General features: G+C 48.5%; 1 protein-coding gene across 1 annotated transcript in view; it reads right to left on the reverse strand.

The window, feature by feature from the left end:
- Positions 1–267: 267 nt before the first annotated feature.
- The window catches only part of Ror2 (receptor tyrosine kinase like orphan receptor 2), a 44,982-nt gene continuing 26,624 nt past the window's right edge, over positions 268–18,625 (reverse strand). The window contains exons 4-8 of the mRNA XM_042686802.1: positions 14,345–14,472; positions 8,169–8,483; positions 6,820–7,065; positions 4,935–5,137; positions 268–2,744 (exon numbers count right to left, since the gene is read on the reverse strand). Of these exons, the coding sequence (XP_042542736.1) occupies positions 1,299–2,744; positions 4,935–5,137; positions 6,820–7,065; positions 8,169–8,483; positions 14,345–14,472 (2,338 nt within the window). The 3' untranslated portion in view covers positions 268–1,298. The remainder of the gene's footprint in view (positions 2,745–4,934; positions 5,138–6,819; positions 7,066–8,168; positions 8,484–14,344; positions 14,473–18,625) is intronic.

The raw sequence follows: 18,625 nt of genomic DNA on the forward strand, positions 1-18,625 counted from the left end.
GTGCATGGTTCTTCTTGAGTGAAGGACCAAGTGAGATGAAGAGGCCCTGTGTTCGAGTGCTAGAACTGGCACAAACAAACAAACAAGCAGTGCAACCACTTTTTTTTTTTTGCATTTCTCATAATTATTACTGCTATATCCACGTTAGCATGGAACACCAGTCCTAGCAAGTCTCTGAAATCTAGAGAAAAGGCTTCATCTCAATAATCAGCATTAACACAGCCTTCCGCCCTCCCAGCCTGGAGAGAGCCAGCCAAATGGTCTGCTTCACTTTATTGGATACACCAGCCATGAGATTTACAAACAGAACTGACAAGGTATTCAAGGTACAGGCAGCGGCATTGCCTGTGAGCTTTTGTGTGACGGGGATTCTGAAATGAATGGACCTGGCTTACACGTGGCACAAAAAATCAGCACATCAAAACCACAGCTTGATAGCATCCCCAAGTGGATCATGTAAACAGTTAAATTATTAAGTCATTATTTAAGATCAAATACTTCCATGAAAATGGTATACCAAACAAAGGAAAACCCCATATAAATTACACGTAAGGTCTGTACATGATTGTTAAAAAAAAATAACAATGCTGTTTTCTGTACAAGATTGCTTCCTTTTGAACATCTGAAAGCCAAGAAATACTTTTTCCAATTCTGGAATTGTGGGCACCACATATATGCAAATATAATTAAAATCATTTCACAAAATTACAAGGCTTTGTCGGTTTGTGTTAAGGCACATACTGCTTTTCTTTTTAAATTCAAGGGGGGGGCTCCAAATTTCAGAAGCCCCTTTCTCCTTAGTCCCTGGAAGGTGGCAGTGTCCTGTCCCTATTTATCTCTAGCTGCTCAGAGTCCCAGAAGAAGGCAGCTGAGGGAATCAGCAGCCTCCAGCCTCAAGCCAGCAGGCCAGCTTGCTGAGAATCTCCAAATCCCAGGTGCCTCTCCATCACCTTCAGTAGCCCTGTTTTCTCCAAGTCTGGAAATAACTTGATCCATCTACAACATGGAACAGAGATGACACAGCTCCCTTTGGATCTACCACCAGGATAAGCAGGCAGTGCCGTGGGGTCACCGTGTCCTGCTTCCAAAGCGGTCCCGTGGGCCTACAGTAGCCCAATCAGGGGGTCACAGTGGCAGCTCTCAGTGCGGAGAACGGACAATCCAGGGCAGGATTTTGCCCCGTCTCAGGAAATAAAGTCTGCAAACCAGTGCTGGGGGCTCTGCTGTGGCTGCCGGCTGAAGTTCCAGTGAGCTGCGGCAGGAACTTCTCTCCCGGTGCCCTGGGCCCTGCAGGCCACTCAGGCTTCCATCTGAACCTGGGCTTCATCCACCTGCAGGGCATCACTGTCTCCCAGGAGCTCGGTCTCCGGGACTGAGCCTTCCTCTTCCTCCTCTGCTTCCTGCACGGGGTGGTGGGCGACGTCTTCTGGAACGTTCTGTGCGTCCTCGGTGCCCTCGGAGAGTACGGCGGCCCTGTCCGCCACAGAGGTGTTGGAGGGCGCGGTGGTGACATAGCCCGTGCTAGTGGAGCCACTGCCGCTGTGGCACGAGCTGGGCTTGGGGACCACCTGCGGGGGCACCTGCTGCGGCGCCATCTGTATGGGGATCTGGACGGGGTAGAAGTTGGGCAGGTAGGCCCCATATGCCGGCACTGGCTGGTAGCCATTGACCGGGATGTAGAGCTGGGGCGGAGGCACCATGGGTCTGATCTGGCCCTTCATGGGGATGAACTGGGGCTGTGGGAAGGCCTGGGCCTTCTGCTTGGGCCCTATGTAGCGGGCGTTGCTCACGTTGCTCACGGGGCTGGTGCTCAGGGAGCTGGTCTGTGTGGTGTTGCTGGCTCCCGACGTCTGTGCCGAGCTGTTGTAGTTGGACAGATTGCCCCAGGCTCGCAGCCGGCTGTGGATGTCTTTGAACCGCGGTCGCCGGCTGGGGAACTCATTCCAGCACTCGATCATGAGGGCGTAGACCCAGGCGGGGCAGTCATCCGGGCAGGGGAGCACCTGCCGGTTCCGGACCATCTCCACCACGTCCTGGTTGGAGTATCCACAGTAGGGCTGCAGGCCATAGCTGAAGACCTCCCACAGGACCACGCCGTAGGACCAGATGTCCGAGTCGATGGAAAACTTGCCATACATGATGGCCTCGGGGGACATCCAGCGGATGGGCAGCAGCGAATTACCGGTCAGCTTGTGGTAGTCGGCAGAATAGACCTCACGGAAGAGGCCCAAGTCTGAGATCTTCACGTTCAGCTTGTCATACACCAGCACGTTACGGGTGGCCAGGTCCTTGTGGACCACGTGGTGGCTGGACAGATACTCCATGCCGGCAGCGATCTGTGCCACCACGTGTACAAAGTCGGGGGGCTCCAGGGCCGACTTCACAGTGCGGTCATCGTCCGTGCTGCCCACATCAGAGTGAGGCGAGCGCATGACCAGGAACTCGTGGAGGTCGCCGTGTGGGCAGTAGCTGAAGATCATGCTGAGGGGCTGGTCCTTGGTCACCACGCCCAGCATGCAGACAAGGTTGGGGTGCTGCAGCCGCGCCCGCAGCATGGCCTCATGCCGGAACTCCTCCCGGAGGGCTCCTTCCGCTTTGTCCTTCAATGTCTTGACAGCCACGGCCTGGGTCTGCTCCCCCGGGGTGGGCCCAAATAGGTGTCCTTTGTAGACTTTTCCAAACCGGTCTTCCCCCAGCTCCTCTGTGAACCTCACTGTGGACAGGCTGATCTCTTTGAGTTTAGCCTGCCAAGAAGAAAACCACCAAATGAAACCTGTCACAGAGATGCCAGAAGAGAGAGGCAGGGCATCTGGAGAGGCATACTCCTGATGCCACCATCATATGGCACAACTTTGTTAGTCCTACCAGCTCCAGGTCCCTGCTTAATCTAGTATTATTATTACTATTATTATCTTTAAAGAGCTGTACAAAGGAGTTTCAATTCAACCTGGCAGTTAGCAAATACAAATCAATGTCTCCCCTTTCATCTTTCGAGAGAAGGATGATTAATCATGATTAATCAGGTGTGTCTGTGTGCTGGTACTGAGGCTTGAATTTAGAGCCTAAGCTTTTATGCTCAAGGCTAGTCTAAGGTTCTACCACTTGAGCCACAGCTCCACTTCCAGGTTTTGGTAGTTAATTGGAGACTAGAGCCTCATGGACTTTTCTGTCTGGGCTCAATGATCAGATCTCAGCTTCCCGAGTAGCTAGGATTACAGGAGTGAGTCATCAGTGCCTGGCCCTGATTCATCTTAAAAATAGCTCTAATGCTATGTTGCTTCCATCCGAATACCTCGCCTCATGGTCTAACCTGGGTCCTTATGAGGTTCCTCTAAAATATAGCCAGTATGCCACCAGAGTGCAAGCGTGCACCTTTCTGCATCCACAGACCCCTGCCCCATAGTTGAGCCCAAGCACCAGCTCTCCCAATACTTTCCAACAGTGCTCCCCTATCTCCCCGGTACTGCACACATCACAGCACAGTCCTCTTTTTCTTAATGACCCTGTAGTGCCTTTCTTGGGCTTTGTTTTTGCCTGTCACTGTTCAGTCATTTTAGAGCCCAGCTCAGCTCTTGCACAGAGTCTCCCTGTAATCAGCCTGACTCTGATTAGATTCTCAATTCAATTCACTTTTGGCAGAAGTATTGTCCGGGTGGTATGGATCCTCTGGACCCTGCCTGAATCCTAGGATCCACAGGACTGCTCCCTGCCCCCCCCCCCCCGCCCCCTCCAAATGACTAGCCCTTCTTCTTCTCAGAGGCTGAGAAGGGACCAGCATGCTAGCAGCCAAGGGGCTCTGTGTTATACGTCATGGGAGACACTCACAAATCTCTGGCCGAAGAGCCAAATGAACCAACTCTGCCCAACAGCCTCTGAGAGATCATGAAAATCTACTGGGAATGATGCTTCCTCTGGCCTATGGTGAACTAACAGCCCTTCCACCAAGATGGACAAGGAACCAGTTCTGATCCCTCTAGCCACCCCCCCTCCCACACCATCTACAAACCCTCAGAATGGGGCAGCCTTTCAGAAAAGGCTTGTCCCTCCAATGTCTATTAGAGACTAGTATTCTGTCCTCCCTCAATAAATAAAAAACCAAAACAATCGACTGAAAACTCACTCCCAAACAGACTCCTCAAAAATGTCCATGTTAACCTGAGTGCTGGTAGTTCATGCTTGTAAGCCTTGCTATTCAGGAGGCTAAGATCTGAGGATCAAGGTTCAAAGCCAGCCCAAGTAGGGAAGACAATGGCACTCTTATTTCCAATTAACCAGAAAAAAAAAAGCCAAAAGTGGAGCTATAGATCAAGTGGTAGAGCACCAGCCTTGAGGGAAAAATCTAAGGGACAGCATGTTCAGGCCTGAGTTCAACCTCCAGTACCAGTATCTTTCTCCCCCAACCCTCCCCCCCCACAAAAAAAAGCCAAATTACAAGTGAAGTTGGACCTCTTTTTCTTATGTGGACAAGGTTGAGGCAAATGAGCAGTGAGGACAGATAGCTGGAGCTTCTGAGTAGCCCTGGTACAACAGGCAGGAATCCATCAACTTGAGATGGTGGAATCCAAATATACCAACCATTTGTTGGTATATTAAAACAACTCTGTAGGCACCAATGGTTCATGTCTGTAATCCTAGCTACTCAGGAGGCTGAGATCTGAGGAACATGGTTAAAAGCGAGCTCGGGCAGACAAATCCACCATACTCTTATCTTATGTAACCAGTAAAAAGCTAAAAGTGGAGGTATCATTCAAGTACCAGAGCACAAGCCTTAAGCAGGAAAAAATGATGCAAGAACTCAAGGCCCTGAGATCAAGCCCCAGTACTAGCACCAAAAGAAGAAACAAAGAAGAATCTTGTGCTGTGTGAAGGAAATTAAGGCCCTTAATCCCCACAGGTTAACCATGGAGGAGCCTGGCCAGAATATGAGTAGGGACCTGTTTGTGCTGGTTGATGAGTGGCATCTCCATGTCCTGGCTGGGGGAGGCCATCAGCTGACGCCGCTGTGGTGTAGAAGCCGATGCCTTCTGCTTATTCCGGCACATGCACACCAAGAAGAAAAGGCAGGCAATGACCAAGGGGATGGCAATGCTTGGGACCAGGATGTACAGAATTCCCATCTTACTGCTGTCTCGGGGACCTGTGAATGATAGGAAGCTTTCAGGATTGTCAGAGAACATCTTCTTTCCAGCTCTGGGCTCTCCACCAGGGGCCTCCAGCTCCCCTCCAGTGGAAACATTTCATATTTAGATGAATTGTATACAGAAGCAAAATTGCACCCCAGATTTAACAACAAGCATCCTGCTGGGTACAACTCAGACCTCCTACCACGAAACAAACTGGAATGTACCGCATCAAACACAATCGAACTCGAGGGCTCAGTACCAGCAACGCCCACATCCACTTTCCCTTCCTGATGCTTGGGAGCCATGCTCCACTATTGGATTTTGATCTGGGTTCCCCAAATGCTAACCAATGAATGACATAGAGAGAATACTCCAGATGCCCATGTTCTTAGTAAGCAAGACTCAGTACTAAGGAATCGAGATGTCTTTCGCTTCCTCAACATTTTAATGCTTGGATATTTTCTTCTTTTCCAATTTTGTATGATGGTAGCATTTTCATTTAGGATAATAACATAAGAACGAATTTGACTGAAAAGTGCAAAGGTATTCAATAAAATTTGTCCCATACAACATGTACGAGGGACAAAGGATTTGTGTGTGTGTGTGTGTGTGTGTGTGTGTGTGTGTGTGTGTGTGTGTGTGTGTGTGTGTGTGTTTGCCCATGCTGAGGCTAAACTCAAGGCCTGGGCACTCACTGTCTTTTAGCATTTTTGTTTAAGGCAGGTATTTTCCATTTGAGCTACACTTCTACTTCCGGCTTTTTGGTGGTACATTGTAGATCAGAATCTCACAGATTCCCCTGCCCAGGCTGGCTTTGAACCATGATCTTAAGATCTCAGCCCACTAAGTAGCTAGGACTAGAAACATGAGCCACCAGCACCAGGCAAGGGGCAAAGAACTCTTAAAAGCAAAATGAACCAGTTCAAGCTGCCCTTACAATGTTTTCTTAAACCAGTCTTTGTCTCCCTCTAAAGGATTTAGGAAAAATTGCAGAGGTTTGGGGTGGAGGTGGGGGGCACCAGCAGGCTGGGTGCTGGCTGCCGGCTGACCACCCAGGCTGCACTGCTCTACCTCCCTGCCCCCAGTCACCTTCCCAGGCCCTCTAGTCCCACTGTACTTTAAGAGCAGTGTGGCTATTGTCTTCTTCTTTTGTATTTTTTGTGAATCACGGGGCTTGAACTCCGTCCGTGCCTACATGCTGTTCCTAAGCAAGATCTTTTGCTCAAGGGTAATGCTCTACCACAGTTCCACTTTTTTTTTGGGGGGGGGGGGTCGTAGTTTATTGGAGATAAGAGTCTCACAGACTTCCCCGCCTGGGCTGACTTCAAACCATGATCCTCAGGTCTGACTCCTGAATAGCTATGATTACAGGCTTGAGACAGACCCTGGTACCCAACTCCAAATTCTTTTTTTCTATTTTATACTAATACCTTATACAGGGAAAAGATTGAGGGAAGGCCCAAGAAATGAGGGATGACTTGGCCCAGCATCTTTCAGAATTTTCTGTATTTTAAGATACCCTCCAATGATCCGATACTACTTTCATACTCAACAACAGCTTTCTGTAAAGCAAATGATCAGGACAGCAAGATGGGACACCAGGCCCCCAGTGTCTCATGGAAGACCCAATACCCTCATCACAGGCCAACTCAACAGTCAATGTTTATTTTTAAAAAAAGAGAGAGAGAATACATACTACATGAGGGAACGTCACACAGTTCCATGCGTACGTTTTTATTCTGTGTAAAACACCAGGGACCTTCCATCTGGCCTCCGGGGTTCCGACAGTAGGCATGGCCCCCTCCAAGCTCAGGGAAGTCTGTGCTGGACAGGTGGTGGCTGTGAGGGTGCTGTAGGGCCCAAGGCTGGCACTGGTGCCCTGACTTGGTGGTGCTGGCCATCCCCCTGTAATCCGAGCCAGAGCCGTTGTAGCACTGGTGATCTGAGAGAGAGGGGCAGAGTGTTAGAAGGTTGAGCACCAGGAAAACAGCCCACCCTGGCACAGAGCTCGCCCTCCTTCCAAGGCTACAGAGAATCACAAAACTACCTTTCCATGTACACCAAAACTTGGTACCTACTGGTACCAAAGTAAACCAAAGAATTGTAGAACAAAAGATTTTAGACCAAAAGGATTTTAGACCAAAGGATTTTACACAAAGATCAAGAAATGCCTTAATCAAATCCCAAGCTCACAAATGAGATCAAAGGTGCTCTAGAGCCATAGATGAGAAAGGAAACTTGTCATAGCTGATCCAAGGCCCTGACACCACCCTGGGGAGCCTCCAGGTACCCACATTCCACTTCCAGGGCCAGAATAAGGATGTCAACCCAACATGATGCTCACATGTCTGTGCAAACAGCAAGGACAGAGCTAGACCTGGCCCTGCAATCTGATAGGCCACTGGTGGTAGGCCACTGGCTCAGCTACCTATAAGAACAAAACACCATTTCACCTCCATGCAAGTGCTCCCAACTGAGGATGTGCCTTTGCTCAAGGCTTGTATGCAGTGTACCCTATGCACTGTTGTAGAGGTGCCTAATTACTACCACAGCCTCCACCCTAACTCTGGGAGGTGGGGACGGCCATCACCCGCCTGGTGAATATGGAGAAAGCAGGTGTTTGGGCACTTGCTCTAGAGCACAGGCAAGTCCTGCAGTCTGGGTCTCGAGATCAGGCCGTGGCTACATAGTAAGAAGCCGGCTCACTCCTACGCCCCACACTAGCCACAGAGGCGGTATACAGCCTTGGAAAAAGAGATTCCTGTGCTCCATGGATGGTCCCGCTGAAGCATTCACTGATGAAATTAGCTTTCCTCACTCTCTTCTGGGCCTTCAACCCCACTTTGCGCCCCTCTCCACCCCCTACCTCGACATGCTTGGGGACCATCAGGCCCAAACTGGCCCTTCTCCTCCAAATCCCAACAGGTGCCAAACCTCTTCCGCTTTTGAGACGTTAGATCCCCAAGCTCAAGGTAGAAGAAGGATCTAACTGGAGGCCCGATGGATATGGGGACGAGAGGCCCATTCGTAACCCCTGGCACTCACAGCGGCCCAGCCTCTCGGCGGGAATGCCGATGCGCATGCAGTTGGCGGCGGCCGGGCTCTCGGGCATGGGCAGCGCCTCGCACTTGGGCAGCTGCAGGCGCATGAGGATGAGCGGGTTGGAGCGCGCGATGGTGTACTCCTGGCGGCACAGCTCGCTCTCCAGCACCTCGCACTCATCCCGGCACAGCTCGCGGGGTTTCGGCGCCCGGGAGCGCGCATCGCATAGCGGGAACACGAAGTGGCAGAAGGACGGGATGGCGAACTGGGAGCACTGGTCCGACAGATGCGTGGAGGTGCCGATCATGGTGAAGGCCGCTGCGGAGACAGACTTTGGTAAGAGGTAGGCCTGGCCTGTACACCTCACGCCAGCATGCCACCCAGACATCGTCCCACCGCTAACTCCTACCCCGGGACCCTGATCCGGCCTCTTCCCTCCTCGCTGCGCCTGGGCCTCTACATGGGTTATCCTGTCTCTCCAGTGCCTCGACTCTCCTTCCCAGGCATCAACCATAGACCCTCTGCCCCATGCCCATCCCGACTCAGAACCCCTGCCTTCCTCTGAGACATTTAGTCAGTAGCCCGACTTCCTATTCTCCCTCAATCCGGAGACCCCACCCATAACCCAACCCCGCATCCTGCCACTTCCCACACTCATCCGGGGACGCCCTGCTCTGCCCCTCCATCGCCCTCTCTGGGCCATGGATACCCTACTCTACCTTATCCATTTGTGGCACAAGACACCCAACGGCCCCACCCACCCTTGATAACCACACACACGTGCGCATACACGCGCGCGCGCACACACACGGAGCCCTGCCTCACTCCTCCAACCTCTCTCCCCACAGTGAGCCCTGGACACTCTCCCATCCCTGCCCAACCCTTCCCTCCACTTTGAACTCAGTACAGCCTACCCCACCCACTCTCCCAACTCCCCGCCTGCCCTGGACACCCTTCCCCACTCAGCCTTGACCGTGACAGGAACCTCCAGCACTCTTTGGTAGAAACTCTAGCGGGGCTCCTAGAGGCAGGCCAAGGACACCTATCTGACCTCTCTGATTAGCAGCAGACATGGGTATGTGGAACCCTCTTACAAACTCAGAAATAAAACAAGAAAGCAGAAAAGCCAGGCCCCAAAGCTCTAAGCTGATGCCTCTTCTAGGACAGGAAGATTCAGATCTCAGGCACAGGAGCCATCTTCTAAGGACCTGACTCAGGGTTCTGCAGGCATAGGGGTACAGTGCCTAAGTATGGAGACTTCCAGATAACAGTGCAGGACAAGAGGTAAGTCCTTGAGCTCTGTCTTCCCAGTATTCCAGGCTGGCCCAGGTCAGGAAACCTCACAGGGCACAAGAAAGGTGTCCACAAAAGGGAAATGGCAGCCCTGTGTTACACGGCCAAGGAGAGTGAAGGGGAAGGGGAAGGGAAGAGAAAGGAAGGGACAGCTGATGAATCAGATGGGCATTGTGGCGGGGAGGGGTGTCAGGATGCATATCTGGATAAGATCTGGCCGTAGCAAGCTCCAGGTGTGGAAGATGTGGTGTGCCCTGGGATGGACTACATGCAAGGAGCAGCAGAAAGGAGATGCTATCCCCCTCCTCTTTAACCTACAGAAGAACTGCTTAAATGCTGATCTGTAAGAGCTTTGCCCACCCATGCTGCAGAGACCGTGTCCTCCAACACATCAAGAAACCCCAGAAGTTGGAACTTTGGTGCCGGGGATCCACCGGGAATTTTTTGTATGAAGTACCAAATCCAGCCAGCAGATGGCAATAGTGCCACTTATTTCCAGGGGCAGAAGCAGCTAGTGAAGGAGCCCTGACTCCTCCCTGTAACTGTGACCCACACTAGATCCTTTCTAAGTTCTTCTTGTTCCCAATGGAGTGATTTGATTCCCTCATACATGGCAAGGTGTCTACAGATAGTCTATAAAATAGACATGGCTCTGAATGGACCTCGAGCTGATTGACAGGGTCTGCTAACAACCTGGGAGCAAGGGCCCTGTCCTGACCAGAGTGGACACTAGAGACATCATGATAGTCCTTAAAGCTCCTTCTGTTTGAAAATCAGAGGGTGGGAAGTAAGGCACAAGATGTCTTAGATTTTGGTGGAAGAATTGAGGTTTAAACACACCTGTCAATTAAGGAGAGGGCAATAAAAAATTTTAGCCTTAGCCAGGTGCTGATGGTTTATGACTGTAATCCTACCTACACTGGAGGCTGAGATCTGAGCATCATAGTCTGAAGCCAGCTGAGGCAGAAAAGCCCAAAATTAACTACCACAAAGCAGGGAAGTGGAGCTATGGCTCAAGTGGTAGAATGACAATCTTGAATAAAAACCCAAGCAAGAAGCTGGTGCTGGTGACTCATGCATGTAATCCTAGCTACTCAGGAAGAAGAGAATGGAGGAACATGGTTTACAGCCAGCCTAAGCAAGATCAACACCAAAAAAGAGTTGGAAGTAGAGCTGTGGCTTAAGTGGTAGAGCACTAGATTTGAGCTAGTGCCTTGATTTCAAATCCTAGGACAGGCACACACAGATATGTACATAGGCATGTGTTCGTGTACACATTCATGCATGCACGTGCGCGCACGCATACACACACACACACACACACACACACACACACACACACACACACACAGAATCAAGCAAGGGTGTAAAGCTTCAAGTTCAAACTTCAGTATCTATATAAACAAAAAATACATTGTCCTTGACTCCAAACAGGAAGAAGTTATCTAATAAAGGCAATCTGGGAGTGTGTACATATGTGTGTGCATGTGGCAATGACCTATACAATGTAACCGCTGATGGTTAGAGTCCCACCTCCTTTTTCTCCTCCAGAGGCCCTCTTTGAGGGCTCATTCTGAAGGTGACATCTAGGTACCACAGAGACGGAACAGTCACATCCTTATCTCTGTCTATGCCTGAATCTCCAAGACCTAATTCAGTAGGATTGGAACAACTTCAACTTTGTAGGACACTTAATTTATACTACACCTTTCTTTCCAAATGAGTTATCTGATCCTTTAAACACTGGTCAAGAAAACTGTGAATCTTGTGTGGGTACATGAGTGTTCGTTGATTAGCAGGATGTTAAGTTAGTTTTGGAGTCTGTGGCTAGCATATTTTTGTTTTGGGGGTGCTGGTACTGGGACTTGAAGTCAGGGTCTGGGCACTGTCCCCAAGCTTTTACACTCAAGGCTAGTGCTCTACCACTCAAGTCACAGCTCCACATCTAGAGCTTTGTGGTAGTTAATTGGAGTTAAGAGTCTCATAGACTTTCTTGCCCAGGCTAGCTTCGAACTGAGATTTTCATATCTAAGCCTCCAGAGTAGCTAGGATTGCAAGTGTGAGCCATTAGTGCCTGGCCAGAATGTACTTTTACAATACCTTTTCAACAATTTTGTGTATGTAACAGTTTGTGTACACAGGTCAGGCATGGAATCTGTCTGCTGTGGTGTCTCCCAATATTTCAGATGTTTGAGCATTTGAGATTTGAGGTTTCCAGATTAAGGAGGCTCAACCTGTATGGTCATCACTTAAAAGTATACTTAAAAAAATATTTTTTACTGCAGTATTCAAAACAGCCTCCTGCTAGGCCAGAAGGCACTTTCAGATTGTATCTTTTTACTGCCCTCCTTACCAGGCCCCTGGCCCTGCCCACCAGAGGCTCTGTGCCAGCCAGGCCAGACAGGCACTTAGTGACTATGACTTAGGCCCTCCCATCTAAGGGAGATCTCATCAGTGACATCAAGTACACTTCTGCCTTAGGTCTTCATTCTACTCCATTCCACTATCTGGGAGGTGCTTTGTAATCAGTGATCACCTCTCATTCTGACGTCTACACAAAATCCAGGCTCACACCCATAATCCCAGCTACTCAGGAAACTGAGATCTGAGGATTGTAGCTCAAAGTCAGCCTGGGCCCATAAATCTTTATTTCCAAACTGGACAGCAAAAAGCCAAAAGTGGAGGTGTGGTTCAAATGGTATGGTGCCATCCTTGAGTAAAAAAGCAAATCAAAAGCTTGAGGCTCTGAGTTCAAGCCCAGTACCAGTTCAAACAACAACAACAACAAAAAAGAAAGAAACAACCAGGTGCTGGTAGCTCACACCTGTAATCCTAGCTACTTAGAAGGTTGAGGATCATAGTTCCAAGCTAGCCTGGACAAGAAAGTCTGTGAGACTCTTATCTCCACAAACTACCCCAAAAAGCCAGAAGTAGAGCTGTGGCTGAAATGGTAGAGTGCTAGCCTTGAGCACAGAAGTTCAGGGACAATGTCCAGGCTAAGAGTACAAGCCCAAGGACCAACACAAAAAACAAAAACAAAAATAAAAAAGGAGCTACCATGGACATAATCTAGCTGTATCCTGAGGTGCTGGGTATCTGTCACCATTACAAGGGTTTCCTGGTTCCTTTGGAGGTCTTAGCGGGGTGTGGGGGGAGTGGGGAGCAGAATTGTGCATATATGGGGCACGTAGGCTCAAGAGGAAGAAGAAATCTTTGCAGGACTTTGTTCTAAGTCACTTTTTAAATTTTTTTTATTGGTTGTGGGGCTTGAACTCAGAGTCTGTGTGCTATCTCTGAGCTTTATTTGCCCAAAGCCAGTGCTCTACCACTATGAGCCACAGTTCCACTACCGGTTTTCTGGTGGTGAATGGGAGATAGTCTCATGGAATTTTCTGCTCAGCTGGCTTTGAACTATAGTCCTCAGATCTCAGACTCCTGAGTAACTAGGATTACAGGCATGAGCCGCCAGTACTCAGCTCTAATTCACTTTCTTTCATGTGAGCTTTTCCCCTAATGAAGACTCACTCCACCAATGTGTACAGCTTGGGATGCCAAGGGCTGACAGCCAGCAGAGAAGTTAAACCCTCAAGAGACTGAGGATAGGCAGTTCCACTTCCTGCTGACCTGCTTCATTTCTCAGGCCCTGAGCCAGGTACTAGAAGGCCTGGCTTTGAACTGAGGACTGACAGGGGGTGTTCACTGCAGAGTGACTGACAACCCTCTGTCCCAAATAGCTGAAATCAGGCCCCATGGACCTTTGAACCAAATACAACTCATAGAGAGGGTCAAGAAATGCAGAACAAAAAAGGAGTCAGCAGAGCGAGTGCAGCCAGCCTCTGACAGGAGGTGAACAATATTTTGAACTCATCTGGTTTGGCCAAGTTAAAAATGTATGAGTTACAGAGTGTGGTAGCTCACATCCAGCATTCCAGTACTCAGATCATCTTGGACAACACATAACAAGTTCAAGGTGAGCCTGGACTACATAGCTAACTGAATCTCAGAAGACCAAGGGTGGCTGAATATATTCTAGGCCATGCCCACTTGCAAACTGTCGGATATGGTCTGTCCTTCCAAGGGTTTGTGTGCTGGAGTTTGGTCCCCAGTGTGGTAGTGGTAAGAGGTGGTGGGGCCTTGTGGAAGGTCCTTAGAGCTTTCTAGGCTGGTGCTCAGGAAGTGATCCTGCTTAGTTTCAGGAGAAAGTTCTAACAAAAGAATAAGCCTGGACAGGTACCAGTGGCACACATTTGTAATATTAGCTCGATCTGAGGATTGAGGATAGAAGCCAGCCCAGGCAGAAAAGTCTGTGAGACTTCTCTGCAACTGACCAACAGAAAAGTGAAAATGGAACTGTGGCTCAAGTGGTAGAGTGTCGGCCTTATTAAAAAAACAAACAAACAAACTAAGGGACAGCACTCGGGTCCTGAGTTCAAGCACAGTGTACATACACACACACACACACACACACACACACACACACACACAGCCTACCATCACTCCCCTCTCCCCCGCCCCACCAGAGTTGCTCCTTCCTTGCTAATAGTCTCTCCTTCCCACACAAGGATGCTACCAATCATGATGTGGGGAAGCCAGGGGACCCTTACCAGAGCCTGCACTAATGCTGTTGGGTTTCCAATCTCCAAAACTGTGAGCCAAATAAACTTACTTTCTTTATAAAGTACCCAGCTTCAGACATTTTATTACAGTTACAGAAAACGGACTAATGCACTAATTTAAACATACAAGTCGAGGCTATTTTAGGGCAAATCAAGGTAGCAATTGGAACTGCTGACTAATGACCTCTGAATTCTAACTGCAGGAGAGAGGGAAGAGGGCCTGAAGGCATGTGTCATTAGCTGATGAGTGCAGACGGGTTGTGCTCCTACCTGTAATCCGGTTTTCAATCTCCCCCTGCATCTGGAGAGAGTCCACGTAGATGGTGCGGTTCCCGATGAAGCGCGCACAGGCGATGCCCCGGTATGGCTGGCAGAACCCATCCTCCTGGTAGTCATCCCTGCTGAGCACAGAGACCCTAAGTACACTGAGAAGTAACAGTTACTGCCTCGGACTTATTTGTTGTTGGTTTTTGGTGTTTATCCAACTGAGTCAAAAATGGCCACACAATACCATGCACTCACAGCTTTCTGGCTGAGTTTTTCATCATTGCCAAATCTTAGAAGCAATGAAGATATCCTCAAGTAGGCAAATGGATAGATAGGCTGATAGATCAGACAAAGGACTATTGTTCAGCTCTAATGAGAAATGAGCTACCAAGTCATGAAAACACCAGGAGGAAGTTTCAATGACAGGCATGTGAGTCCTGAACTGAGTGAACCTGAAGTCTCCATCCTGAGGTGCTCCAGCTCTGCAGCACTCAGGAAAACAAAACTACAGCTTGCTCACACCTCCATTTCCAGCTTTTTGGTGACTAAATGGAGATCATAGTCCCATAGACTTTTCCGTCTGTGCTGATCAGATCTCAACCTCCCAAGTAACTAAGTTTAGGTCTGAGCCATGTATGCTTGGCAAGCTTGGCATCTTTAAGAGAGTATGAACCACAAGGCAGGTTGTTAAGGGCCATGTCCACAGATGACAGGTGCTTATGCATACAGTCGCAAACACATGGAGAATGAAACAACCCTTGATCCACACCAGAGATGTCACATCAGGCCTCTGAAAACAAATTGGGCTTTTATGAGAACAGTGCTAATCTGTGATGTTGCATTTTCAACCACAGGATAAAATCTCTGTAGAGGAGACAAGCAGCACACAAGTATCTCTTCTGCTATATTTCTAGGAAGTGGGAGAGGGTTCCAGGAAGCCTGGCCCCACCCAGCATCTGCAAGATGGGCTGCATGTGCACTTGGCCTGGTGGCTGCTGTGTAGACAGCACGTGCAGAAGGGTGTGCAGGGACTCAGGGTGGCAGTCTGTTCTACTTTGTCTCGTGTGGACAGCCTACTGAGGGGAAGGGACATAGCCTCTTCCCAACCCCAGGGATGATGATCTGATATTCTTTTCTCATAGCCTGTTACGGTTTGGCTTCACCAATGTAACCCACCCTGGTTTAATTAATACCCAGATGCACCCTTCGTCTTGTCAAAAGAGATAGGACAGTAGACTACAGCAGGTCCTTCATGGCTATGGTCTGGTTGGAGGGGGAAGGCAAAGCAGTGGGACTAGGGCTCCCAGGATAAGCCTCTGATAAGCCCCTACCCCTGGAGTTCAATACCTTATTTCTAGCAAACTTGGAGCCAATCCCACAAGCCCGAGGGCATTTATCTTTCCATCTTGGATGAATGAGGACCATCCCCAAATGAGATCCGCATTTGATCAATTTACCCAAATGGGTATACTCTCCCTGCTCCCATCCTAGCCCCATGTGAGCTGTCACAAAGGCCAAGGCTGAATGCCTGGGACAAAAGGCTGTGTGACATTATCTCTTCTACTGTTGTCTTTTCAAGCCTCAGAAGAAAAGCCTTTCTCAAAGGAGAGAACCCAAGTAGTCATAGTATAAAAGTGGAGGCCTGAGGGGGTTTACCCTGAGTGGGAACCCTTTTGGAAAGCTCACTGACCATATTTCCTTGGGGCCTTAGCATAGGAGCCCAAAGCGTGTGTGGTTAGAGTGTGGGCTCTGCGGGGACTTCTCTTACCCTCTGAGCTGAAGTTAAATGTTGAGCAGACACTGGCCAGTAACTCACATGAATGAAAACTACCATGAAAGTTGCCTCTGCCCTGGTCCATGCCGACAGCTCCTCAAAACGCAGGAAAAAGCAGGACACACATGATTGGTCTAACACCAACTAATGAGCAGAACAAGATTCCGTTCAGTCCATGGTGGTGAACGCCCACAAGGGGGCGCAATTTATCCATTTCCCTTCTAGAAGAGCCAAGGATAAAGTTCAGGTCTCAAGGCATGATTCTCTGGGGATGGCTGCCAGGCATGGGGCAGGTGGCAGGGAGCTGCAGAGCCGGTCTCATACCAACAGCTCCCCCTTAGCCCACTCAGCAGCCTGGATTTCTAATCTGAACTTCGGGAACTCAATAGAAGCTGAGCATCCGTGACTCACACCTGTAATCCTAGCTACTCAAGAGGCTGAGACTTGAAAGACCATGGTTCAAAGCAGGCCTGAGCAGAGAAGTCCACAAAACTCCATCTTTCAAAAACCAACAAAATGCTATACAGGCAGAGCCCCAGATGTGAGCAAGAAAGTCAAGTGGAAGTCTCAGGGCCTCGAGTCCAAGCCCCAGTAGCAAAGACAAAACAAAATTTTCAAAAAAGGAAAGCAAAACTAAACTAAATAAAAGTGGCTGGAAAAATAGCCTTGTTCAGGCTTTTGAATTTTGAGTACAAAGGTACTGATCTCTTCTTTCAAAAAGAATTACGTTTTGTTTTTCCGTGGCATAGCTTGGGAGCTCAAGAAAAGCTGTATACTTGATCATATTGCGACTAAGGAAACAGAACCTGGCATCTGAAGTTTCTCCAGCAACCTGAGTGATAAAGATGTCCTTAGCTCATGCTATGACACCAACATTACGCAAACTCAGTCTGCAAATTTCTTGCCTTTTAAATTTTGCTGGGCATGATCCCTAATGACACCCACAGAAAAGAAAGGGCTGTGTGGACAAATAAGTGGCTGTCAAGGAGGGGAACCACAACAAAACTTTGAGCAACAAGATTCATCAGAAAGAGGAGGGGAGAGGGAAAGGGGAGAGGGAGGGGGAGGCAGCAGCTGTAGCAACGAGGAGGAGCTACTATGCTGAAGAAAAAAGTGCTCTACAGGGAAGGAGAGTAGGAGGGGGAGGGAGGGAGGGAGGGAGGGAGGGAGAGAGGAAGGAGGGTTGAGAAGACCTAGGGACTGACCCAAGTACTTGTTAAAAGTAAAATCCACTGGGGGGGGGGGGGGGGGAGGATTACTTAATTCAAAGACACAAATAAGGAATGGAAGTTTAACGTTTTTCCCTTTAATAGGCTCTTTTGAGAACAAAAAATAATTGACAAAAATTCAATTGTGGTTACACATTATACCGGAAGTTAAATAACTTTTCCCACAAAGCAAACGTTTGTTTAAAAAAAAAGTAAAAATATTGTTCATACTTGATCCAGATGCCATGGTAGCTGACACCTGTCAGCTAGCTCCTCGGGAGGCTGAGAGCTGAGGATTAAGGTCTGAAGCCAGTCTGGGAAGAAGAGTGTGAGACTCTTATCTTCAATTAACTAGCAAAAATCCAGAACAGGAGCTATGGCTCAAGTAGCATAACTCCAGCCTTGAGCAAAAAAGCCAAGCAAGAGCATGAGGCTCTGAGTTCAAGTCCCAGTGTAGTACAGACACACACACACACACACACACACACTCTCTCTCTCTCCTCTGTCTGAACCAAGCAGAGAATGCTAAACATTCAATTTAGTAGGAGGCAAAGCAAAAAGACAAAGATGAACCAAAACAGCACACTATTATTACAAAACAGTGTTCTTCACAGAAAGATTAAAAAATAAAAAAGAAGAAATCCAAGCCACAGTGAAAGAAAAATGCACAACTAAAGTTGGAAATGGTAATATTCATCCCTGGCAATCAGTAAACTAGAGAAAAACAATCAGCAAGGAAATGGTGAGTTTTTAAGCACTCTCCCTGACCCAGAGTACCGCACCAGAGCAGTCACATACCTCTCATGTACATAGAAACTCGCCCCGACAGATCATGTGCCTGGCCATAAAACATTCACAATACATTTATGAGACGTCAACCCATAAATCTGTAAGCACACAGTATTAAACCAGAAAGCTATGACAAAATGATATTGAGAAACTCTCTAAACATTTGGCAATCTGAATAACCAATGGTTCCAAGAAGAAAATGCAAAGAAAAAAAATTATCTGACCATGAAAATTTAAGACAGGAAAAATGAAATCCAAGGATCTCAATGTTTGGAAAGCACCTAAAAGCTTCAATTAAAAAGGAAATTAAAGCTTTTGGCACTATAAGGTTGAAAAATAATAGCAAAATAAAACAGAAGAAAACACTTACACTAACAGGAGTAGAAACTTAAAAGTAGAAAATAAAAATAGAAAATCCAGAAAGTCAAATGTCAGTTAAGGAGTAAGAATGACAAGAGACGCATTCATATTGTTAGGACTGCACAGAGCAGGGACATGACCAGGCTCCATAGA

This window comes from Dipodomys spectabilis, unplaced genomic scaffold, assembly GCF_019054845.1.
Source record: "Dipodomys spectabilis isolate Male_0828 unplaced genomic scaffold, ASM1905484v1 ptg000098l, whole genome shotgun sequence".
Taxonomy (NCBI): domain Eukaryota; kingdom Metazoa; phylum Chordata; class Mammalia; order Rodentia; family Heteromyidae; genus Dipodomys; species Dipodomys spectabilis.